Genomic DNA, 26,008 nt, shown 5'->3' with positions numbered 1-26,008 from the left:
ATCGCCTACAAGCGTTATCGGAGATCTCTATTGGAGAAGCAGTTCCTGCCTATCTTCATACTGAATTGTCTTTGATTCCATTGGTCCTCAAAAGAAAACTACACACCCGGTGCATCGGGCCATGCAAAACGAACTCCCCCAATATTATCTCTGCTGTCTGGGCACGAGCAAATGTGCGCGCACGCTGTCAGTCAGATTTCATCAAGATGGCCGCCTCCAGTGCAGTGCTCTCAATGTCCAAAATCATCAAACCCATTTGGGGTGGACGGTTGGCAACGACGGCAAAAGTAAGACCGTTTTTTATGATAAATAGTTATGATGATAAAGGAACTACATAAAACTAGGCTTGAAAGAAAGTGTTTCTTGACTAAAACACAAGGTCATATCTGGTTATCGTGCTAGCTTCCTGGGGTGCAGTCAATACTCCAAACAGTTACAAAACGTTGTTTTTTTCAACGAATGTAGCGTTTCTATTGGACAGATTCAGGTAGGTCCCGCCCTCTTTTCCGTACCTGTACAATAAAACGAAGGTTATGGATGTAACCAAGGTTATGTGAGCTATATGGATCACTCCAATATATTATCACTCCGGTGGAGAGATACATTCGAGGTGAGGATTTACAGATTTACTCCCGTGTACACCTGTGTCACGGCTGGGGTCCGCCCCTATATATAGACCCCATGGCCGCAACACGTTCTCTACATCATTTTTGAGGCACCTCTAGCACTGTAGAGGCTTGGATTGATCAATATAGCTCGCATAACTGTGGTTACATACATACAGACCGAGACGCAGGTGCTGTCAATGTGGAAGGGGGGTCCCGGCACAGTCCCCGGAAGGGGAGGCGACGCCCAGGACGGCTGAACCAACCGCAGAGGGAGGTGCCACAGTTACCCGATAGTAACCTAGCAAAGGTGCGAGAGGAAGCCGCAGCAGCACAGATATCAGCGAGGGGCACTCCTTTCAGTGGAGCTCAGGACACAGCCACACCTCGTGTTGAATGTGACACCACAGATCCCAGCACTGGCTTGCCAGCCAGGAGCTATGCTGTTGTAATCGTGTCCACTATCCAGTGAGAGAGCCTCTGCTTTGATAGCCCAGCCCCCAGGACCCTCTCACCATAGCAGACAAAGAGCTGGTTTGTTGTTCTCACTGACCGTGTCCGCTCCACATAGGCAGCCAGTGCCCTCACAGGGCACAGCATGCCGGAAGGAGGCCCAGACTCCCCCATCACTGCCTGGGGGTCGTAAGCAGACAGGGTAAAAGGGATGTTCACATGCCTGTCTGACAGAACCAGCTTTGCCAAAGCTGCCAAGACCAGATCCCAGCTCGCTATTGAGAAGGTCCTAGTTGGACGCAGGCGACTAACCCCCTTCATAAACCTGGAGACCAAGGGATGGCGCCCCACTGGCCTCTCCATCCACCCCACATGGCAGGCAGATATTGCAGCCAAATACCCTCTCAGTGTAGAGGCTGCCAAGCCCTCATCCAAGCGAGACTGCAGGTATTGGAGGACATACTGCACCTCGCATGACTCGGGCACAACCTCAATACCAGTGCACCAAGAGCAGAACAACCGCCAGTGCAACTGGTATGCCGCGGTTGTAGCCGGTGCCCTTGCGCTCTGCATGGTGTTCATTACACCCTCATGTAGTCTTAACATGGACCATTGTTGCCATTCAGTGGCCAAGCCCACAGACTGAGGCAGTGCGGCCTCTGATGCCTCAGAGTTCCCCAGGCTTGAGACAGCAGGTCCGGTCTCATGGGAAGTTGCCAAGGTGTCCCAACAACAGGGACAGGAGAAGGCTGAACCAGGGTCGCCTGGGCCAGTATGTGGCCACCAGAAACGGACAATGCTCTGCCATCCTGGTCCTGTCCAGCACAGCCTGGATCAGGGGAAAAGGGGGGAATGAGAAAAGCTCCATCCCTGGCCAATCGTAAGGTACGTGCGCGTAGAGATGCTAGACGTCCCTGAGCCCAGAGAAGGTGCTCTCGTGCCATAAGATGGAGGCGGTGGGACCTCAGTCCACCCTGATGGTTGATGTAAGCCACCACTGTGGTGTTGTCCGTTTTCACAAGGACATTTCTTCCTTTCAGGTGTAGAAGGAAAGACTGCAGGGCCAACAGTGCAGCTTGGCGCTCCAGTGTGTTAATGTGCCTGCCACTCCAAGGGGGTAGCCAACAGCCGTTGGCCGACCTGCCCTTGGTTCAACCCCCCCTAGCTGATCTGGGAGGTGTCTGTGCTGACCAGCTCCCGGCAGCACATCCTCAACATCTCCACCCCACCCGAGAGAAAGGAGCGACAGCGCCACCTCAACAATGCCCTGAGGCACTGTGCGGTCACCCGCAGCTGACGGTGGTGCTTCAGGTGCAGCCGGTGGGAGTTGAACCACCGTTGAAGAGGCCGGAGATGGAGCAGGCCCAGGGGAATCAACAATGAGACCGCCATCAGCAAGCCCAACGGGCTTTGGCAGGTTAGGGCGGATACCACCTGCATCTGCCGAAAGTGGTCCAGGCAAGATAAGATCGCCTGAATCCTTCTGATGGGCAGGCGTGCTCTCATGAGGACTGAGTCCAGTTCCATGCCAACGAAGGCCACCCTCTGGGTGGGCGTCAGATGACTCTTCTTGTCGTTTACAGTAATGCCCAGCCCGCCGATGTGGGTCAGGAGCATGTCTCTGTCTGACAGAACCTGGGTCCTGGTCGGGGCACAAATCAGCCAATCCAGGTAATTGAGGATCAACAACCCCAGGGACGCGAGAGGTGCCAGGACAGCATCCATGCACTTTGTGAAAGTGCGAGGTGTCAAGGAGAGGCCGAAGGGAAGAACCATGAATTCCTAAGCCCTCCCATCAAAAGTGAATTGGAGGTACTTTTAATGAGCTGGGTGAACAGGAACATGGAAGTATGCATCCCTTGGGTCCAGCGTCACAAACCACTGGTCCCTGGACACAGCCTGCAACATGCAGGCTAGGGACAGCATGTGGAACCTCAGTACCTTCAAGTACCCATTGAGGTTGCGGAGGTCCAGAATCAGTCTAAACCATCCTCTTTTTGAGACCACAAAATAAGTAGAGTAGAACCCACCTAACCATCCTGCGGATGGAACCCTTGTCCAGGAGTACCGTAATTGGATTCTGTACCGCTTGAGCATTGTGGACAACGCCCATGGGGACTCCACACACTCCTCCCACTTTGCCCTTTGAGACCGGGAGAAGTGGCCGGGAAAGGGTGTCTCGGGTCTAGCCGGGACCCACCTCTCCTCTGGCGCCCAGAGCTCCTGGGTCCCCCAGGCACGTCCCTATGGCGGTGAGGTTGTAGCTCCACCGCACGCTGTGCTGTCGTCCCTCAGCACGAGGCGATGGGGCAGGAGAGGGAACCCACCGTAGTTCAGGTGCAGGTGGGTGGCGACGGTCCGTCTGCCTTGGACCCGGGAACTGAGGAGGCTGCATGAACCGTCTCGGGGTCTCCCAGGCCCTACGAACCTTATTGGGCTGCTCCAGAATGTCATTAACCCCTGGGCCAAACGTCAGCCCTGGGGTGATGGGGAGAGTGACAAATGTGTTCTGGAGAGCAGCTGGCAGACGGGATTAGGCCAGCCAGAGACTGTGCCGGGAGGTAACCACCTGCGCCGTGGCCCATCCGTTGGAGCGGGCCACCTCCCTCTGGAGCAGGAAAAGCAGGCGAAACAACTCCATCGCAGCATGGTCGCGTTGGAGGCCAAGAGAGCAGAGGGACCCATATGTGGCTTTCAAGTACCAGCTTCAGTGGCGGGTTCCACCCTATAATCTCCCAGTCTGGGAGAACCATGGCAGCTATCACGGTGTCCGTGTTCGGGTACTCCCAGAGGCCGAGTGACCCTGCACCTGCAACACAACTCCGTGGTCCAGTCTCTGCTGTGAGTCGGAAGCGCCCCCCAGGCAGAGGCCTCACCTCTCAAGCGCCAAGCGCAGGCGTTCTGAGAACACCACACAAAACAGGCATCCAGTAGGGCGCTCCACCACCCTCTCCGCGTGGCTCAAACCCAGGCAGTGCATACACGAGGTATACGGATCTCCAGGTGGGAGGCCACCATCACACCTGTCCCAAAGGGAAACCATAAGCTCAGCAAGGCCACGGAGCAGGGTCCGATGTGACCAACCAGATAATGGGTTTGATTTGTGTGGTTTTTTTGCCAACTGCAGGTTTAATATCCAAGCAGGAAACAAAAAACAAAACCATATGATGGAGTAACTCCGTTTTAAGTAACTCCAAAGTTAATGTCTCAACGTAGTGGAAGCCCACCACGATACTCTTACATTCTGCAAGGCAAAGAACAAGAAATAAAACCCTGCAGGGTAATTAAAGCGATTCACAACAGCTGCTCCAGGCTGCAAACAGCCAGTGAGTATAATTCCACGCAAGATATTACACTTACCAGTGACTTACCAAGGGAACTTTGTACCTCAAACCATACGGACGTCAGCCGAGAAAATAAAAGAGAACTCCTGTCGCGGCCATGGGGTCTATATAATGACACAGGTGTACACGGGAGTAGATCTGTAAATCCTCACCTCGGATGAATCCCTCCGCCGATATAGTGAAACATAAACGCTAGTTTTCGTTGCAAAACGTTTGGAGTAATGATTACACCCCTGGTTAGCATCAGTAATGATTACACCCCTGCTATCTCCTCATCATTTTTGTTTCCAGAATTTGTCCTTAACTGACTTGCCTAGTTAAATAAAGGTCAGATAAATAAAAATACATTCATACTGTACTGTTGAATGTGTATCACTATTAGAAAGCCTCGCAGGTCCTTAATAACCACATAATCCACAAATTGTGTTCGCTAACGCCCTGTTTTGTTTCCTCAGGTTTTTGGAGCCACAGTGAGCAGTCGCAGAGAGAAGTCAACAGTAGTGAGTGCCCATCTCGGAATCGGTATCAACTAGATTATCTGTGGTGTTATCTAAATCTTGTGAATGCTGGTTGGCAGAGTTAGGCCTCTTCTAGCCAAGTTGTTCCTCAACTCCACAATGTACATCACATCACTGGAGTTGAGCGGAGACCACTGTACTGAACCTCCGACTTCGAATCGCTGTCAGTCGATACTTGTAAAAATGTACATTCTTAAACTCTTACCGTGTACCTTTCTTTGTTTGCTGAATCCATACTTTTTAATAAAACCTTCGTCAAATACAACCAGTGATTGTTTCCTCGCATCGACTGACAGCGACTCAATGTAGTCACCGCAACTCAGCTAGGCCTCTTAACACTTGACATTTTAGCTACACGAGTTGCCTGGTGCACTTGATTGTCAGAAATCATACGGGTTGCTGTCAACTATGTATATTTGAAGCATCATACTAACAAGGTAGTGTACGTTGTGTGATGTAACTAGCCTACCCAGGTATTTTACTATGACCAGAACGAGCTTCACACTGCCACTCTGTCAGATGAAAGCGTTTCTGAGGGACATTCAGACGGAACTCTAAATACTTCTGCTTGGTATTGATTCTTGTTGTGTTGATTTGGTGTGACAAAGCGAGCTAGCTAACTCTGCTAACGAACCCAATTGTCAGCATCCAGCTGAGCCTGTGCAACCTGATCAAGCCCCTTTACAAATTTTTGGGACCTCATTGGGGAGAGGGAATCAGGGATGACCTACCAATCTGAGGGGGGGAGGGCAACTGTTGGATTTCAGGTGCTTTGCTAATCTCTCACTGTATTGTTCCGCTTTTCCGGCTGTGTTTCTACAACTAACAGGGACAAATCATTGTAAGTACCAGATTGCATCCCATCACATCATGTTACAGGCCTCCACATACCCATGTTACACATAGCAAACAACACACCTTATTCACACAATTGCCACACAAACATAGCATGGTAACTCTGGCAGAACAATACACAAAGATGACAAATGTATACATTTCAGCCCCCTCCTGCAAAGTATGGTGGCAGACACACTGTAACTCTCATACCTGGAGATGGTATTGGACCAGAACTTCTCAATCACGTCAGGGAGCTCTTCAGGTCAGTCAAGTGTGTATTATAACAGTCGATAATAGAGGTCGATCGATTAATCGGAATGGCCGATTAATTAGGGCCGATTTCAAGTTTTCATAACAATCGGAAATCTGTATTTTTGAGCGGCGATTTTTTTAAATATTTTTTTATATATAATTTATTTCATTTTTTTACACCATTTTATTTAATCTTTATTTAACTAGGCAAGTCAGTTAAGAACACGTTCTTATTTTCAATGACGACCTAGGAACGGTGGATTAACTGCCCCGTTGTTACGGTTTTCTTCCGTCGAAAGAGAGTCGGACCAAAATGCAGCGTGGTTAATACGATACATGTTTAATGACGAATAAACACGACAATACAAAAACAACAAACGGAACGTGAAAACCTATACAGCCTATCTTGTTTTTAAATAAAAAATAATTTATTACCTTCAATACCATTCATTCTTTACAACTCATAATTTTCATACATACTCCAACAATGGTATTTTAATTTAACTAAACAAAACAAAAAAACAAAAACAAAAACTCAGGGGAGCATCTTCCCTCCCCATCACCCTACAAACTACCTTTCCCTATCTCCCCGTCCCTAATCTATCCCCTTACAAATCTAAATGACACCCAGCCCTAAACCCCCCTTCCACCTCTCCCGAGCAGCATGCTGCCCCCACTTCCTCTCCTCCCTCTTCATCCTCCCCCTCAAATCTCCTTCCACCCTCCTCACTATCCCTTCCACCCCCCAATCTCTCCCTGTCTTCACCATGTTCTGCCTGGCTTCCCACAGCCCCCGTTTAAAGAGACTCATGAGAAGCCAGAGCAAAAACCTGTCCCTATCTGTCCCTCTTGCTCTCCCTACACCTCTCTCTAACCTGGCCCACGTCAATACAAAATCCCCCCTTACCAAACCTAACAACACCCGTGCCCTAGCCCATACTACTCCGGCAAAGGCACAGTCCCAAAAGACATGGCGCACAGTCTCCTCCCTGCCACAAGAGGATCTTGGACAGGGGGGGGATTGCACCAAACTATACCGGTACATGATGGAACGTACCGGCAAGCACTTATGGAGGCTCAACCAATTCAGGTCCTTGAGCCTGTTATCCAGACCCCGCACCTGCACTCCCTCCCAGACCATTTCCGAGATGCCCACTACAGGCGCCGGACTCCCTGCCTTTCTGACCTCCTCGTACAGGTGCCTGTGATCTAAACCTACTCGGGCAACTTCAACCTCAGGGTGTGCACGCAGCCACTTGGCCGCATGACCAAAGTGCCACGGCAGCTGTTCCGCCCGAGGACCCGTGTTAGACCACATCATTACGCTTCTCGCCTGATACGAGAAGAACACCCGCAGGAGGTAACCGGACGGGTGTATCACTGGATGAGCAAGCTCCGTTAACAAGAAAGAAACAAAAATTGCGTCCAGCTTGAGGGGGAAATTTGGTACCCCCCTACCTCCCTCCCCGATGGGACAGAGCATGCGTGCCCTGGCGACCCACTCGCACCTGCCACTCCACATGAACTGAAACACAAGCCTCACTAGAGGCCTCCTCAGACAAGCCGGCAATGGGTAGATGTACGCCAAATACAAAAGAGACGGCAACACATCCACCTTTAGGACCAGGACTTTGCCCATAAAAGACAAATACCTAGCCTTCCACATTGCTAGCTTCCTCTGTACTGCGATACGCATGTTCCAGTTTAGCGTCGCTGAGCCGGAGGTCTCAAAATGGACCCAGAGAATCCTCAGGGCCCCCTCACAGAGAGAGAACCCCCCGGGCACATCCGTTCTACCGCGCCATCTTCCGAAAAAATCCTAATCGACCTAACACTCTGAATAAAAAGCATCTATTCACGCGATCAAAGGCTTTCGCCTGATCTACCGCTGCTACCATTAAAGGCAGTCCTCTATCTTCAACCCAAGCGATGGAGTCCCTGATTAACTGTAGGTTCCATCTAATAGAGCGGCCCTCTACCCCGCACGTCTGATCCTCATGGACGACGTAGGGAAGGGCTGTGCGCAACCGGTCTGCTAAAACCTTTGCAAGTAGCTTGTAATCTACACACAGCATGGTCAACGGCCGCCAGTTGCCAAGGTCTGTTACTTCCCCCTTCTTATATAAAAGTGACAGCACACCAACAGCCATTGATCCCCCGGGACCCCCCGTCTCAAGGATGACCTTCAAGACTTCGAGGACCACTGGTCCAAGTATACCCCAAAACTTGAGATAAAACTCAGCCGGCAGCCCATCCATCCCAGGCACCTTCCCTTTTCCCATCCTCCTAAGAGCGCTCTCAACCTCTTCTAGTGAAATCTGGGCCTCCATCACTTCTAATGTCCTCCGGCAACCGCCTGGACAAGTGTTCTAAAACACATTTCCCTGCTCTACATCTATTTCCCTTTCCTTAAATAAACCTTGGAAATGATCAGTTGTCACCCTGACCATATCCTCTGGTTCTCTAACTATACTACCATTTTCTTCCCTAACACCATGCATTACCTTCCTACTCTGTCTGGCCCTAACCGACTTAAAGAACATAGCGGAACAAGTCTCATTGTGTTCTAGAAAGCCACTATGCGCACGCTCCAGGAAAGCTCGAGCCTTCCGCTCCTGCAACTCCCTGTGCTGCGCCTTTAGGGTAGCGGATCTCTCCCAGTCAAACGACCCGCCGAGGTTGCCTGCCTCGTACTTGAGTTCAATTAACCTTTGGATACGATCCACCTCCCTCCTCCCCTCCCTTTTTTTCCTCTTGCAATACCCTATTATAAAAGCCCTAATCCTCACCTTAACTAATTCCCACCACTCTAACACCCCCTTGCACATGGACCGGAGGCCTTCAAGCCTCCAAAAGAAACCATAAAACCCGTCAACAAAAGCCTGCTCCTCCAGCACATCCCGATCTAACTTCCAGTACCCCCTACCAAAGAGGCAGACTGGCGACCCCACCTGCAGGAGCACCCCGTCGTGATCCGAAAAGAAAACAGGCAACAGCCGCCCAGACAACTTACCCAAAGACCTGGGTACAAAAATATAGTCGAGCCTCCGCTCAACCCCCCTGGAGTTGCGCCATGTAGGACCGGCCATTTTCGGAGTAGTGTGCAGACCACCATCAACCAGACCATGGCAAGCCATTAGCCCGGTAATGGCGCCTGCACTGCTATCCCCCCCTATTCCTAAATCTGTATTAAAATCCCCCCCTATCACTAATTTCCTATTTGTGACACACAGGGGCGTCAGACAGTCCACCATCTCCCTCCTGTCTGCCACCACCTGTGGCCCATACACCACCACTAATCTAAATTTACAATCCCTTATCGTGACATCCACCCCTATAACCCTCCCCTGCATTACCACAAAAGAATCCTCCACTTTTACCTCCCTGTGCCCACACAAAATCCCTACCCCGATGAGTGCACCCCCAATACCCCAAACCGACTCCCCCTTGTCCCACTCCCTCTTAAACCTACTAACATCCCCTCCTTCCCTCAGGTGAACCTCCTGTAAAAAAACAAAAATCAAACCCCACACCCTCCAAATAACTAAAAACCGCCCTCCTCTTAACAAAATCCCTTAAACCCCTTACATTTAAACTAACAAAAGTAAAATTAGACCCCATGAAATAATAAAATAAAAACATGTAATACACTCAAATTCTAAACCCAGACAGAAAAAAAACAAAAACAGGAGACTCACCCGATGCTCCCCTGCTCCATATCTACCGGTGAGAACACCATCCGTACTCCCGACATCCCCCCCTCTTCCTCCATCTCACCAACCCAGGATGCAGGAATAGTGTTTGGCTCCGGGGTGCCCTGCACCCTGGGTCTACCCCCACACTCCTCCCCCTCCCCAGTGCTGCAGCTGGTTTGGAAAAAAATTGGGGAGGCTGAGTCCCCAAACAAAAAACTCCCCACCTCCTCCTGTACCCAGTCCTGAGTCTTGTTACAGAAATTGAGGGCCTGGGGAAACCAGCAGCAACCCAGAGGTTTCTCCCACCCCTATCACTCTCTTGGCCATCCCCTCCCTCTCACTGTTGGCCAATCGCACCCTCCTCTTCATTCTCTTCTTTGGTGATGGCGGCAGTGGAGAGATACCACCCTCCCCCCCCGCCAGCTCCTCCACCATACCCCTCATCTCTTCCACCAGGGCACTTTCCCCCCAGTCCACTTGCTCTTCCACCGTCTCCTTCTCCAACACTCCTTCCTCGCTTTCTTCTCTCTCATGCTCCTCCACTCGGTTGCCTTCTTCCGCCGCTTTTCCTGGTTCTCCTACTCCCGTGCCTTCCGTTTCCTTCTCTCTTCCATCCGCCGCTTCTTGCTCCTCCTCCTTCCTAGCGGCCTTCCCCTCTGGACCTATACTCTGGTCATGAGGCGTGCTTCCTTCCCCTCCTCTTCTTCCCCATCCCCCGCTCCTGCTCCCCCAGCCGCAGACGCATATGACCTCTGACGAGCCGGGCACCCCCGCCACAGGTGTGCTGACGAGCCACACCCGTGGCACGCCTTAGGCTTGTCACAATCCCTCGCCTCGTGTTCCTCAGATCCACAAAATCTGCATTTTCTTGTGCTGCACGAGGCAAATATGTGGCCGTAGGCCATACAGCGCCTGCAAAATGGGGGCTGACGTGCATAAAACAACGTCCCCCTATCAGCCCCTAGGGAGAACATAGCAGGAGGATGGAGGTAGCCACCATGTCCCTTTGGGTCCTCCCTGAGGAGGGCCTGGAAGCCTCTCCTCCCATTCCAAAACCCAAGGGAGTATTTGAGGTGCCTTGCTGAGGAGACGTTATCCATGTATCTCCCCAGAAAGGCCCTCACCTCTTCGTCCTTAACGTATGGGTTGTAAATGTTGACAGTTACAACCCTAAAGTTGTTCTTCGCCAGGCTTGTTATTTCATAGTGGCTCATCGGCCTCTCACCTCCCACTGCTCTTGCCCTTCTTAGGATATCATCGTGTTTCTCCTCTGTATATAGTGCCACGTCGTATGCTCCCTCCAACGAGTTGCCTTGGAAACAAAACACGTCCTTCACCGTCAGCTTTAGAATCCCCATCAATATTATCCTTCCAAAAGTTTCCCGTCCTAAAGGCTCCAACTCCTTTTCCTTCCAAGCAAACCGAATCGTGTTGGCCAGCCCAATCCCAGGGACCGACCGTGTTGATGGATTTAGCACCATCTCCGCAAGGAGAATGGCGCTCGTTCTTTTCTCTTCCAAAACAATGAAAAAAGAAAAACCAAAGTGACTGAGCCTATCTGGTGACAACTAACACAGAGACAGGAACAATCACCCACGAAACACTCAAAGAATATGGCTGCCTAAATATGGTTCCCAATCAGAGACAACGAGAATCACCTGCCTCTGATTGAGAACCGCCTCAGGCAACCATAGACTTTGCTAGAACACCCCACTAAGCCACAATCCCAAAACCTACGAAAAACCCCCATACATAAACACAACACAAAATAAACCCATGTCACACCCTGGCCTGACCAAATGAATAAAGAAAACACAAAATACTAAGACCAGGGCGTGACACCCGTTCAGGGGCAGAAAGACAGATTTTCACCTTGTCACCTCGGGGGATCCAATCTTGCAACCTTACAGTTAACTAGTCCAACGCAATAACGACCTGCCTCTCTCTCGTTGCACTCCACAAGGAGCCTGTTACGCAAATGCAGTAAGCCAAGGTAAGTTGCTAGCTAGCATTAAACTTATCTTATAAAAAACAATCAATCATAATCACTAGTTAACTACACATGGTTGATTATATTACTAGATATTATCTAGCGTGTCCTGTGTTGCATATAAGCTGACTGAGCATACAAGTATCTACAGTGGGGCAAAAAAGTATTTAGTCAGCCACCAATTGGGCAAGTTCTCCCACTTAAAAAGATGAGAGAGGCCTGTAATTTTCATCATAGGTACACTTCAACTATGAAAGACAAAATGAGAAGAAAAAAATCCAGAAAATCACATTGTAGGATTTTTTATGAATTTATTTGCAAATTATGGTGGAAAATAAGTATTTGGTCACCTACAAACAAGCAAGATTTCCGGCTCTCACAGACCTGTAACTTCTTCTTTAAGAGGCTCCTCTGTCCTCCACTCGTTCCCTGTATTAATTAATGGCACCTGTTTGAACTTGTTATCAGTATAAAAGACACCTGTCCACAACCTCAAACAGTCACACTCCAAACTCCACTATGGCCAAGACCAAAGAGCTGTCAAAGGACACCAGAAACAAAAATTGTAGACCTGCACCAGGCTGGGAAGACTGCATCTGCAATAGGTAAGCAGCTTGGTTTGAAGAAATCAACTGTGGGAGCAATTATTAGGAAATGGAAGACATGCAAGACCACTGATAATCTCCCTCGATCTGGGGCTCCATGCAAGATCTCACCCTGTGGGGTCAAAATTATCACAAGAACGGTGAGCAAAAATCCCAGAACCACACGGGGGGACCTAGTGAATGACCTGCAGAGAGCTGGGACCAAAGTAACAAAGCCTACCATCAGTAACACACTACGCCGCCAGGGACTCAAATCCTGCAGTGCCAGACGTGTCCCCCTGCTTAAGCCAGTACATGTCCAGGCCCGTCTGAAGCTTGCTAGAGAGCATTTTTGATGATCCAGAAGAAGATTGGGAGAATGTCATGTGGTCAGATGAAACCAAAATATAACTTTTTGGTAAAAACTCAACTCGTCGTGTTTGGAGGACAAAGAATGCTGAGTTGCATCCGAAGAACACCATACATACTGTGAAGCATGGGGGTGGAAACATCATGCTTTGGGGCTGTTTTTCTGCAAAGGGACCAGGACGACTGATCCGTGTAAAGGAAAGAATGAATGGGGCCATGTATCGTGAGATTTTGAGTGAAAATCAGCAAGGGCATTGAAGATGAAACGTGGCTGGGTCATTCAGCGTGACAATGATCCCAAACACACCGCCCGGGCAACGAAGGAGTGGCTTCGTAAGAAGCATTTCAAGGTCCTGGAGTGGCCTAGCCAGTCTCCAGATCTCAACCCCATAGAAAATCTTTGGAGGGAGCTGAAAGGCCATGTTGCCCAGCAACAGCCCCAAAACATCACTGCTCTCGAGGAGATCTGCATGGAGGAATGGGCCAAAATACCAGCAACCTTGTGAAGACTTACAGAAAACATTTGACCTCTGTCATTGCCAACAAAGAGTATATAACAAAGTATTGAGAAACTTTTGTTATTGACCAAATACTTATTTTCCACCATAGTTTGCATATAAATTAATTAAATATCCTACAATGTGATTTTCTGGATTTTCTTTCTCATTTTGTCTGTCATAGTTGAAGTGTACCTATGATGAAAATTACAGGCCTCTCTCATCTTTTTAAGTGGGAGAACGTCCCCAATTGGTGGCTGACTAAATACTTTTTTGCCCCACTGTAAGTATCTGACTGAGCGGTGGTATGCAGAAGCAGGCGTGTAAACATTCATTCAAACAGCACTTTCGTGTGTTTTGCCAGCAGCTCTTCGTTGTGCGTCAAGCATTGCGCTGTTTATGACTTCAAACCTATCAACTCCCGAGATGAGGCTGGTGTGACCGAAGTGAAATGGCTGGATAGTTAGCCCGTGCTAATAGCGTTTCAAACGTCACTCGCTCTGAGCCTTGGGGTGGTTGTTTCCCTTGCTCTGCATGGGTAACGCTTCGATGTGGTGGCTGTTGTCGTTGTGTTGCTGGTTCGAGCCCAGGGAGGAGCGAGGAGAGGGAAGGAAGCTATACTGTTACACTGGCAATAGTAAAGTGCCTATAAGAACATCCAATAGTCAAAGGTTAATGAAATACAAATGGTATAGAGGGAAATAGTCCTATAATAACTACAACCTAAAACTTCTCACCTGGGAATATTGAAGACTCATGTTAAAAGGAACCACCAGCTTTCATATTCTCTCATGTTCTGAGCAAGGAACTGAAACGTTTGCTTTTTTACATGGCACATATTGCACTTTTACGTTCTTCTCCAACACTTCGTTTTTGCATTATTTAAAGCAAATTGAACATGTTTCATTATCTACTTGAGGCTAAATTGATTTTATTGATGTATTATATTAAGTTAAAATAAGTGTTAAGTGTAATAATTGTCATTATTACAAATGTAAAAAATTATCGGCTGATTAATCGGTATCGGCTTTTTTGGTCCTCCAATAATCGGTATCGGTATCGGCGTTGAAAAAGCATAATCGGTCGACCTCTAGTCGATAACATGTTTATGAGCTGTTATTCACAGTTAATAATAAACGGCTTAAAAACACACAGCCACTAATATGTCCCTGGGACCTCTGAACATCTGTTAAAGGAACAAGCCACTCTAAAACTATCCTTTGGTATTTGTTGCATTCATCCACTGTTGATACAGTTCCACAATGTTTTTAAAATATTTAACATTCAAAACGCTCTGTCACTTGTCACATCATGATGATGAGTTTTGATCATCATGATGATGTGACAATTAGCATTTTGAAAGTTCTATATCATGAGTGGATTATTCCTTTAAGTTTATTATAACTGGTTATAACATTCATGGCTTATAAACACCTATACCAGTTCATTAATTAAGCTGTTTTTATTAAATGTACACTACCGTTCAAAAGTTTGGGGTCACTGATGTTTCCTTGTTTTTGAAAGAAAATCACTTTTTTTTGTCCATTAAAATAAAATTGACCAGAAATACAGTGTAGACATTGTTAACGTTGTAAATTACTATTGAAGCTGGAAACGGCTGATTTCTAATGGAATATCTACATAGGCTTACAGAGGTCCATTATCAGCAACCATCACTCCTGTGTTCCAATGACACAATGTTAGCTAATCCAAGTTTATAATTTTAAAAGGCTAATTGATCATTAGAAAACCCCTTTGCAATTATGTTAGCACAGCTGAAAACTGTTGTTCTGATTAAAGAAGCAATTAAACTGGGCTTTTTTAGACTAGTTGAGTATCTGGATCATCAGCATTTGTGGGTTTGATTACAGGCTCAAAATGGCCAGAAACAAATAACTGTCTTATGAAACTTGTCAGTCTATTCTTGTTCTGAGAAATGAAGGCTATTCCATGTGAGCAATTGCCAAGAAACTGAAGATCTTGTACAACGCTGTATACTACTCCCTTCACAGAACAGTGCAAACTGGCTCTAACCATAGAAAGAGGAGTGGGAGGCCCTGGTGCACAACTGAGCAAGAGGACAAATACATTAGAGTGCCTAGTTTGAGACACTGACGCCTCACAAGTCCTCAACTGGCAGCTTCGTTAAATAATACCCACAAAACACCAGTCTCAACGTCAACAGTGAAGAGGCAACTCTGGCATGCTGGCCTTCTAGGTAGAATTGCAAAGAAAAAGTAATATCTCAGACTGGCCAATAAAAAAGATTAAGATGGGCAAAAGAACACAGACACTGGACAGAGGATCAATTAGCCTTTCAAAATGCTAAACTTGGATTAGCAGACACAACATGCCATTGGAAAACAGGAGTTATGGTTGCTGATAATGGGCCTCTGTATGCCTATGTAGATATTGCATATAACATCAGCGGTTTCCAGCTACAATAGTCATTTGCAACATTAACAATGTCTACACTGGATTTCTGATCATCTTGATGTTTTTTTATTTTTTAAATGGACAAGAAATGAACTTTTCTTTTAAAAACAAGGACATTTCTAAGTGACCCCAAACTTTTGAACGGTAGTGTATATGGGATTAAAGCAGTAGTGAGTGGCTACCAAGTTCCTAAAATGTCATTCACAGCTTATAAACACCGACATATGTCTCATATATACTCAGTGGTACAACCAATGAGTTGAGGTAGAACGACTGAGTCTGTTGGGTTCTGTAGGTTCAGCTGTGTGCCGGTGGACTTTGAGGTAGTGAACGTCTGCTCAGCTACTGAGGATGACATCAACAATGCCATCACTGCCATCCGCCGTAATGGAGTGGCCCTCAAAGGTAGGAGAAACACTGTAATGCTCATAGCACCATGCTCTTGTACTCACATTGTAGGCAGGTTCCAGCTATAGAACCAATTATCCATAACTGCAAATGTGTCACTCACTGCAACGTATGATCAATTGTCTGTATTCTATAGAATGCCTATAACACTGTCACCATGTTTATGTTTGTAGGTAACATTGAAACCCTGCACACCCTGCCTGCTTCCCACAAGTCCAGAAACAACCTCCTCCGGTAAAGTAAAGGTTTCTATCCAACGGTTTATTTAAAAAAGACAGAGGACATTTTGCTCGAGTGCTCCGTTTCTGCTCACGGTTTGCCTATCTTTAGCCCAAACGATCGTCTGTTTCTCTGCGGCTCTCTCTGTCCAGCCCTGTCAGCTTACAATGTCTCCACCCGTCTCTCTGTCCAGCCCTGTCAGCTTATAATGTCTCCACCCGTCTTTCTGTCCTGCCCTGTCAGCTTACAATGTTTCCACCTGTCTCTCTGTCCCCCAGTACCACTTTGGACCTGTATGCCAACGTCATGCACTGTATGTCCCTCCCTGGAGTCCAGACTCGTCACAACAACATTGACATCATGATCATCAGGGAGAACACTGAGGGAGAGTACAGCAGTCTGGAGCATGAGGTTACACACACAGGCACACACGCGCACGCACACACTCACACGCCCCTCAACTTATCCCTTTCTTTTTTTAAATTCACACTCTTTGCTTTATAAAACCTGTGTTAGCATTCTGCTCTTCCTCCTGTAGAGTGTATCAGGGGTGGTGGAGTGTCTCAAGATCATCACCCGGACTAACTCCCTAAGAATCGCTGAGTATGCCTTTAAATTGGCCCGGGAGAAAGGTCGCAAGAGGGTCACTGCCGTCCACAAGGCCAACATCATGTAAGTCAAGTCAGCCGAGGTGTAGATGTGTATTCCACCCGTTGTCTGTTATAATGACTCACACTCTGAGCACTTTGAGACTGCGGTCCAATTGTGTACCCTTCTTCCCAAAGTGTGCACTCGTTCACTCCCCCTCATAAATTTAAATGGAACAGAGTTGTGTAAGAAATATGGTGGTAACTGCACCCGCCCCATAGCCCATGCGTACACTATTCCAATACTTTGAAAAGCACGAGGTGGAGTGAACAAGTCAAGTGGACACTTCAAGAAGAAGGGAAGAGAGTCAGAATGCAACCAAGGGGTTATTCTCCCCTTCACAGGAAGCTGGGAGATGGTCTGTTCCTGCAGTGCTGTAGAGAGGTGGCTGCTGGGTACCCTGACATTGCATTTGATGCCATGATAGTCGACAACACCACCATGCAGGTATGAAAACCAATGCTATCTTTATTATACAGACACACCAGAACGTTTTTACCTGGTCCCAGATCTGTTTGTGCTGTCCCGCCAACTCATATGGCCGTTGATATTGCCATGAGTTGGCACTTGGCAAGACAGTACAAACACATCTGGGACCGGGCTAAGAAAGTTTATATCACTTTTGTCCATATTACTCATGCTTATTAGTGTCGTTTATCCATTCCCCTCTGATTCCCTAGCTGGTGTCCAAACCCCAGCAGTTTGATGTGATGGTGATGCCCAACCTGTATGGGAACGTGGTCAGCAACGTGTGTGCTGGCCTGGTGGGAGGGCCAGGGCTGGTGCCAGGGGCTAACTACGGCCGCGACTATGCTGTCTTCGAAACGGTCAGTCCACTGGGCACCTGTAATGTCTGCAACTCTGATAATGTAATACGATGCTCCTACAGTGGTTTATAACAGACAACGTTTCGATCCCATTGGGATCTTACTCCAAATAGGGCTTAGCGTTTGTAAATTGAGGAGTGAATGCTGGACTTAAACAGTAGTCAGTTGACTTGGCCAAGTATGTCAATGATCTCTCGATATGCTCGCTCTCTGTCTCTCTGTCTTTTCTCGATGTGACTTTCAGGCCACCAGGAACACAGGGAAGAGTATTGCTGACAGGAACATTGCTAACCCCACTGCCATGCTACTGGCCAGCTGCATGATGCTGGACCACCTCAAGTAGGTACCCCTTGCATCGTCTAATGAAGGGGCTGTTTCTAAACCATGACCATGTGTATGTGTATGTGTTATCTGAGCAGCAGTCAACTAGTTGAACAGATAGCATGAAAGTCAAATCATTGTATTTCTGTGCGTCTCAGGCTCCATGATTATGCCACTATGATCAGGAATGCAGTCCTGACAACCATGAATGAGACTCAGGTAAGTCAGGTTCTCTCACCTCACTGCACAATACACTCACCAGGGGTGTATTCACTAAGAACTCCCGAGTGGCGCAGTAGTCTAAGGCACTGCATCTCAGTGCAAGAGGCTTCACTATAGTGCCTGGTTCAAATCCAGGCTGTATCACATTCGGCGTGATTGGGAGTCCCCTAGGGCGGCGCACAATTGGCCCAGCGTCGTCCTGGTTTGGCCGTCATTGTAAACAAGAATTTGTTCTTAACTGACTTGCATAGTTAAATAAAGGTTAAATGTAAAACTTTTTTTTTAAAGAATCCAAGAATCCATAACCAAATGAAAGCAAACGGAATGAAATGGGGAGGGACCTAACTGAATTTGTCATTGTAAAATGTTTTCCGTTTGGAGTAAACTGTTTGTGTTGCAAAATGTTTTGCAACTGTTTCCTATGATCTAATGAATACACCCCTGCTCAATACTCTCACCTCTCTGCACCTGTATCACACTACTCAATACTCTCACCTGAGTTAACACACGTCACTGCTCTGTATATACACACACACCTCACTGCCGACTGACCTGCTGAGGGTCTGGACAGTTATCAATGGAGCGCATGCAAATGAAGATGCCATGATAGTTCACATTTATTCTTTCAAGTATTTCAATTGTCTGCCATTCTAGCTAGAAATGTATCAAATTCCTCCTTTACACTCTGGGCCAGGGGTAAGACACTAGATTCAGCTGCGGCCTGATCAGAGCGGATGGGCGGGTGGCCGGAACATAATTCTAATAATTTGTACATTGCAAATTGACCCCAACAAAATAAAAATCACTCCCTTGGCCTAGCGCAGGGTCGGCAATAGGCTGCCCATGGGCCAAACCCGTCCCGCAGGCAGCTTGTTGCCGACCCTGCTCTAGGCCAACTTGTCCCTCCTGTAATCAAATGTATGCTGCTCTATAGAGCCTCTTCATCGTACAAAATGTTGCCATTGTACCCACTGATTTATTATCGGTGTAGAATCCCTCTGAGGAGGGTGTGATTGATAGTAATTCTGGGGCCTGGGGAGAGCAATATTACAGAATATTCAGAAATAATTGTATTGTGTAGAGTAGATATGATTGTCTGTCACGGAGAATATGGAATGATGTTCGGTCTATTTGCTATATTTATATCTGTTTCACCTATATTGTTTCCTTGAGTAGAATGTGATTTGTGACTAGTTATTTGTCTGTTATGTTGCAGTTGCACACAGCTGAGGAGGATATAATGGCGACGTTGACAATTGTCTCAAGTATCATCCTGCCTATCATAATAATATTATTCTTCTCCTGCAGTTGCACACAGCTGACATTGGGGGGCAGGGCACCACCTCTGAGGTGGTCCAGGCTATCATGAGGAACATCCAGAGCAAGGGGCCTCTCACCAGCGAGCTCTGAACACACACACACACAATTTGTGGATGTGTCTTGTATGTTTAAAACAGCTGTAATGTACTGTATGTGTGTGCTGAGTGAGTGGGTGTGTGTTTGTGCATGTTTGTTTCTATAGTGATACTCCTCTGTGTTGTTGACGTGTGGGAGCGGATCAGTCCTGACTTTACACACACCTCTTTCAGACTAGCAGATTGTGTTAATGAGTTGTCTTCTACTTTGTAGTCATGTCTGTATCAATGATTACGTTTAATTTCACACCAGTCTGTCTTTCATAACCATTCCCTGGCCGGTTCACGCACATTAACCTTTGTGCATAAACAAAGGAAGTAGTAGGCCCAAACTCTACATTGGTAATAGCATGCTGTAGTGAAGTAAAAGCAAGGATCTATCTCTTAGGTTTAACCCCAGGACATGATAGCTTCTCGCTAGGTGTATCCTACAATTTAGCACATAATAGCTAGATTGCAACACATTCAGCTCCACTTGAGATATTGGCTTTGTTTGATTGTATTTAAGCAACCGTTCTTGGGTAAATGGGTTCACTGTAGTCATTTGTGAGAGTTGAAACGGTTTTAGTATTTTCTCGCAGTACAAATGACAAAGAGAGTGTAAACAGTTATGTTTCTCATAGTATTGCAATCTTGATAATAAACGTGTTCATGTTCTTCTCACAGTCCAGCAGTGCTTAGCCTTGGGTCTCTGTCTTTCTGTTATCATCTTTATCAGATTTTGCTCATCTTTCCCAAAATCAAATCAAATGATTTACCAATGTCCTTTCTGTGGTCTTTAGATCAATTCAATCTATTTGACAAGGTTTTTGTTTTACTGTTCTATTTAACTGTTTTCTGTTACATATGTTCTATAACAACGGTGTCTTCATTTGAACAACTCAACTGTACACCGAAATATTATATACTTTGTCAAACACTGTTTTTCACTTGATCCTTTGAAAAAACTAAACCAGACTTGTGTATCTCTGTGTTGTACACAAAAGCAACCAATGTGTTTGTACCTCAAATACCTATATACTGTCTCTCATTAACGCACAGTGGTTGAAATCTAGAGTGAACCCAAGCACATTTACCTGCTAAATTAAATTGTTTATTTTGGTTTCATGTACTAAGCCTACTTTTGTTGGGTAATACTTTTTCCAGATCCAACACATTGCTTGGTAAATTTCACTGCAATAGATGCTGCAACAAGGGAAGGTATTGGCATCAAAGCAGGCAAATTTAAGGGATACTTCCCAAATGGCACCCTATTCCTTGTATAGTGCACAATTAGTCAAAAAGTAGTGCACTATATAGAGTGCCATTTGGGACTTATCCAGGCAGTTATTTTGGAACTAGTAAACATACCTGTAGACACAATATATGAGTTATGAAAGGTAGGGTGCAAATACTGCTTGTCAGTAGAAGCAGGATTTAGGTTACGATTAGGAATGACTGAAAACGCAAAGGAGGGTTAGTCAAACAGGAATTGGGTTTTATTTAATCCAACTTGGATGTGATAAACTCGCTATGCTACCTGGAATTAAATAACCCAGAAATGCGTATCTCATATTGTTACATCCATATTTGAATGGTACTTTTATATTGAATATACTTTTACCACCATGAAGTATGTTTTTGACTTATTTACTTAAGTGAGACACCGTGAAATGTGTAGTTTATTCTAATTGGCCTATAAAATACATTTCATAGTCTCCATGAGATGACGTGTCAACACAGCCACGTTCCCAAAGTGCATTGCGCTGATACGATGCGTTACAGTCCAAAAGCCGACGTAGACTTTTTGAAGGAAGACGTGTCTAACAACTGCTGAAATTATTAGCTGCGGAAGTCTTTGTCGTGTTAAAGACATTTTGAGAAATCAACCATGATGATCAGAATAGCCGCGTTTCTTGCTCTTGTCTGCTTGTGCACAGGTGAGTAATTTCAGAGAGATTGCAACAGTAACAAGCTAGCGGCAAGGAAATCTAGAGTGCATTTGGAAAGTATTCAGACCCCTTGACTTTCCAAGTTGTAACGTTACACAATACTCCACAATGACAGTTTAGAAATGTTTGCAAAATGTATTTTAAAAAACGGAATATCACATTTTAAAAAGTATTCAGAACCTTCACTCAGTACTTTTTTTAAAGTACCTTTGGCAGGGATTACAGCCTTGAGTCTTGGATGATGATTCAAGTTTGGGAGTTTCTCACTTTCATCTCTGTGTAACCTCTCATGCTCTGTCAAATTGGATGGGGAGCGTTGCTGCACAGCTATTTTAAAGTCTCCAGATATGTTAGATTGGGTTCCAGTCCGGGCTCTGGCTGGACCACTCAAGGACATTGAGACTTGTCCCGAAGCCACTCCTGTGTTGTCTTGGCTGTGTGCTTAGGGTCGTTGTCCTGTTGGAAGGTGAACATTCGCCCCAGTCTGAGGTCTGAGTGTTCTGGAGTAGGTTTTCGTCAAGGATATCTGTACTTTCTCTGTTAATCTTTCCCTCAATCCTGACTAGTCTCCCTGCTGCTGAAAAACAACCCCAAAGCATGATGGTGCCAGGTTTCCTCCAGATGTGACATTTGGCATTCAGGCCAAATAGTTACATTTCGGCTTCATCAGACCAGAGAATCTTGTTTCTCGTGCCTTTTGGCAAATTACAAGCTGGCTGTCATGTCCCTTTTTACTGAGTAGTGGCTTCCTTCTGGCCACTCTACCATGAAGGTGTGATTGGTGGAGTGCTGCAGAGATGGTTGTCCTTCTGGAAGGTTCTCCCATCTCCACAGAGGAACTCTGGAGTTCTGTCCAAGTGACCATCGGGTTCTTGGTCACCTCCCTAACCAAGGCCCTTCTCCCCCGATTTCTCAGTTTTGCGGGCGGCCAGCTCTAGAAAGTCTTGGTGGTTCCAAATTTCTTCCATTTAAGGATGATGGAGGCCACTGTGTTCTTGGGGACCTTCAGTGCTGCAGAAATGTTTTGGTACCACTCTCCAAAGCTGTGCCTCGACACAATCCTGTCTCGGCGCTCTACAGACAATTCCTTCGACCTCGTGGCTTGGTTTTTGCTCTGACATGCACTGTCAACTGTGGGACCTTATATAAACAGGTGTGTGGCTTTCCAAATCATGTCCAATCAATTGAATTTACCACAGCTGGTAATCAAGTAGTAGAAACAGGATGATCAATGGAAACAGGATGCACCTGAGCTCATTTTCAAGTCTCATAACAAAGGGTCTGAATAATTATATACTTATTTGTTTTTATTTGTAATACATTTGCTGACATTTCTAAAAACCTGTTTTTACTTTGTCATTGTGGGGTATTGTGTGTAGATTGATGAGGAAAAAAATGTATTTAATCAATTTTAGAATAAGGCTGTAATGTAACAAAATGTGGGAAAGGCAAGTGGTCTGAGTACTTTCCAAATGCACCGTATTTGGATAGCTGGATAAGAAGGTGAATGTTAGCTAATAAGGTTGGATAGCTAGGTGGCTAGCCACAGTAGCCATTCTATTCAACCCAATTATCAATCTGCACCACCAGATAGTTGGCTAGCTAAGTCAATTATTTTGTTATGCACTAGCTTGGCTCTCAGAGTAGAAATGAACAGTACCTTCACATTAAGATAGCAAGCAAAGACTGCTTGATGTAATTTCTGCCCATGTTGTTTAGGAGAGAGCTGTTCAGACCCTGTGATCACCCCCTCTGCCTACACCACCTCTGATGCCGTCATCTCCTCTGAGTCTGTCTTTATCGTGGAGCTCAGCCTGGCCTGCACCAATGGCGCCCAGGTACTGTAGTTAAACACGACAGACACGCCTCTCTTTTTCTCATCACGCTCTAAATGTGTATCTTTCTTCAACAGAGTGTGGCTCTGTATGCTGACGTCAATGGCAGACAGTTCCCCGTGACCAGAGGCCAGGATGTTGGCAAGTACCAGGTAAGAGATGGGTCTGATGTGGACATACATGTCCAATATACACTTATCAAGAGTCACTTGAGCCTCTGTGCACATGCTGTGGGTTTATGACTTAGTTTGTCATGTCTTCGCTCTGTCTCTGTGTTTCTCAGGTGTCCTGGAGCATGCCCCACAAACAGGCTAGCTCCGGTACATACCAGGTCAAATTCTTTGATGAGGAGTCCTATAGCTCTTTGCGCAAGGTAGGCGTTTCATTCCTATTCATCTATGAGTGTAACTGGGGACTTTTGCCACGTTCAAGACAACCCTGAAATGTCTGACTTGGAAACTCGTAGAAGGATTAGTTTCCTGCTTGGAAATTATCAGAATCATCAAATACGAAGCTCTACGCAAAAAAAAAAAAAGTGAGCACATTTTTACTCAGAGGTTCCTAGTGGTCTTGAATGCGGCATCACTTACACTTGGCAAGATAATCAGCGATCTAGCTACCAGTAATGTTCAATGGCAGGAGGAGACAGCGGCTTGGTGACTAGACAGCAAGAGTTCCACATTTCCCAAGTTTATGCAAATTTTGATTTCCAATTTCCAATCGTAAGAGGGCAGCTCTTGCTAGCAAGCTTTGACATTGGCTAACAATAAGTGGTCATGCATGCTGTTTGAAAGATACAAACACCAGGGGAGATCTCAATGTCTTGATTGTTGTTTATCTATGCAAGTGTGAGTCCAGAGTAAAATATTTGTGCATACTGTCAGAAATGACCTATTGCCTTATGCAATTGTGTGTGTTTATATTTGTTTGTTTTTTAGGCCCAGAGGAACAATGAGGATAGTGACTCCATCCAGCCTCTCTTCTCTGTCAACGTGGATCACAGGGTGAGTCAGCATAGACAGAATAACAAATGAATACTCGATGAAAGACAGTCTTGTCTATAGTACACGCATTTCGTTTAGAAATTGGAGACTTCAGAAACGGCAGAAGAGTGAACACTACTGGAGGCACCTTGCCATTTTTGGAGACAGTGTTGTATTTGGTAGCAAAAAGCAGTGGGCCGCAAACTTACTGGAAATACGTGAATTGTTTCCACAGTTAGCTGAGATGTTTATCTAGCTAGCAAATGTTAGTTACACAAAGCTCAGACATGTTTTTTTTTTGCTAGTTAAAGTAGCACTGTTCTGTCAAACACCTCAGTCTTCAAAAATGGTGTCTCCAGTTGTTTACTTTTATCAATTGTGTTGCACATTCTATGTGTCTTCACACATGATGGAACATTCTTATTTAGTGTTTTTCATTCTCATCTGAGATTCCTTCCTAACTGGTGCTGCATTGTCTTGTTGTTTCTAGGGTGCATGGAATGGCCCGTGGGTGGCTACTGAGGTTATGGCTGTTCTCATCGGTATACTGCTCTACTACCTGGCCTTCAATGCTAAAAGCACCATCCAGGCATAAAGGACTGCAAGTCCCACAATTCTCTGCAACTGGAACTCTAAAATACTGTTGAATTCTGGTGTGACTTTTCTACCAATCCAGAACAACAATTTGCCACCATCCATTTCGAGATGCGGAACTAGTTGTTTTATATTTTGTATTTACATTTTTTTAAGCAGAAGAAGCTATTGCATTGTGTCAAGTTGTGGTAAAAACTGCACACCTCAATCAAACCCGATGTACCCCACAAACTGAATTGAGCACAGTAATTTTGTGTTCAAAAGCAAACCCAGGTCCTGAAAGTTAAAGGACTGTTTCTATATGCCAACACTGACTTCCTTTCACAGCCTCAGGCTTATTGTTTACCTACCGGTGGACTTGGCCTCTGAGAGACAAGAGTATCTGTCCATCATTCTGTGGTCTTTCTTGTGAAGGACCTTCATTGGTACTGATTCTACACAGTCTAAAATGACTGGTTCTGTATCTACAAGAGTCTGAGTAGGAGTGCTGATCTAAGATCAGTTCCCCCATTTTCTATTCATTATGATCTGAATAGCAATACTGATCCTAGATCAGAACTCGTACGCTGAGATACTGTGAATACGGACACTGGTGTTTAAGAGTCTGATGCCACTGTGGACTTGGCAGTTGCTGACTGGCTGTGTCTTACCGACAGTACATGGAATTGTTGCACTGGCTTGCTGAAGAGGCCAAATATTCAAGTATTGGTGATTATTTTTGCTTGGTGGTCAAATGAATAAATGGTTTGCTTTTCTCCTACTGTGTCTCAATTATGCTGCACACATCTAGATCTAGGGGCAAAACATTATCCAAGGCCACACTACAATGCATCAAACTAAAATGAGTTACTACTAGAGTATGAAGTAGAGCAGGGGTCCCAAATTACATTCAGCTGCGGGACAATTTTTTTCTTGATCATAACTATATGTAAATCCCACAGTCTGCCTGTTGGAGACCCCTGAAGTAGAGCATGACCTTAGTGGCGAGGATATTGAGGGATGTGTTGCCTGCTACATTACATAGG

At 46.1% G+C, this 26,008-nt stretch overlaps 2 protein-coding genes across 3 annotated transcripts; both read left to right on the top strand.

Moving 5' to 3' along the window:
* The first annotated feature begins 142 nt into the window (after positions 1-142).
* LOC112221679 (isocitrate dehydrogenase [NAD] subunit gamma, mitochondrial) lies at positions 143-20,751 on the top strand. Of its 2 annotated transcripts, XM_024383911.2 has the most exons (13): positions 143-287; positions 4,858-4,902; positions 5,750-5,761; positions 5,922-6,019; positions 15,876-15,985; positions 16,162-16,222; positions 16,486-16,618; positions 16,746-16,879; positions 17,200-17,302; positions 17,536-17,682; positions 17,927-18,021; positions 18,162-18,222; positions 19,534-20,751. In XM_024383911.2, the coding sequence occupies exons 1-13, from the start codon at positions 207-209 to the stop codon at positions 19,633-19,635; spliced, it is 1,182 nt and encodes a 393-aa protein (XP_024239679.1). In that variant the 5' UTR covers positions 143-206; the 3' UTR covers positions 19,636-20,751. The 2 variants fall into 2 exon arrangements, with proteins under 2 accessions (XP_024239679.1, XP_024239680.1); XM_024383912.2 differs by lacking the exon at positions 5,750-5,761.
* A 629-nt stretch (positions 20,752-21,380) lies between these two features.
* On the top strand, positions 21,381-25,738 carry LOC112221687 (translocon-associated protein subunit delta). Its single transcript, XM_024383929.2, has 6 exons — positions 21,381-21,559; positions 23,291-23,409; positions 23,484-23,558; positions 23,690-23,779; positions 24,345-24,410; positions 24,880-25,738. The coding sequence occupies exons 1-6, from the start codon at positions 21,511-21,513 to the stop codon at positions 24,982-24,984; spliced, it is 504 nt and encodes a 167-aa protein (XP_024239697.1). The 5' UTR covers positions 21,381-21,510; the 3' UTR covers positions 24,985-25,738.
* Positions 25,739-26,008: the final 270 nt, after the last annotated feature.

Source organism: Oncorhynchus tshawytscha, linkage group LG22 (assembly GCF_018296145.1).
Source record: "Oncorhynchus tshawytscha isolate Ot180627B linkage group LG22, Otsh_v2.0, whole genome shotgun sequence".
Taxonomy (NCBI): domain Eukaryota; kingdom Metazoa; phylum Chordata; class Actinopteri; order Salmoniformes; family Salmonidae; genus Oncorhynchus; species Oncorhynchus tshawytscha.
This window is presented reverse-complemented; position numbering and strand designations above follow the sequence as displayed.

Coding starts and splice junctions, on each gene's coding strand:
- LOC112221679 (XM_024383911.2), top strand. CDS start 207: ATGGCCGCCTCCAGTGCAGTGCTCTCAATGTCCAAAATCATCAAACCC. Junction 15,986..16,161: donor TAATGGAGTGGCCCTCAAAG/GTAGGAGAAACA, acceptor TTATGTTTGTAG/GTAACATTGAAACCCTGCAC. Junction 16,880..17,199: donor GTCCACAAGGCCAACATCAT/GTAAGTCAAGTC, acceptor TCCCCTTCACAG/GAAGCTGGGAGATGGTCTGT.
- LOC112221687 (XM_024383929.2), top strand. CDS start 21,511: ATGATGATCAGAATAGCCGCGTTTCTTGCTCTTGTCTGCTTGTGCACA. Junction 23,559..23,689: donor AGGATGTTGGCAAGTACCAG/GTAAGAGATGGG, acceptor TGTGTTTCTCAG/GTGTCCTGGAGCATGCCCCA. Junction 23,780..24,344: donor CCTATAGCTCTTTGCGCAAG/GTAGGCGTTTCA, acceptor TTTGTTTTTTAG/GCCCAGAGGAACAATGAGGA.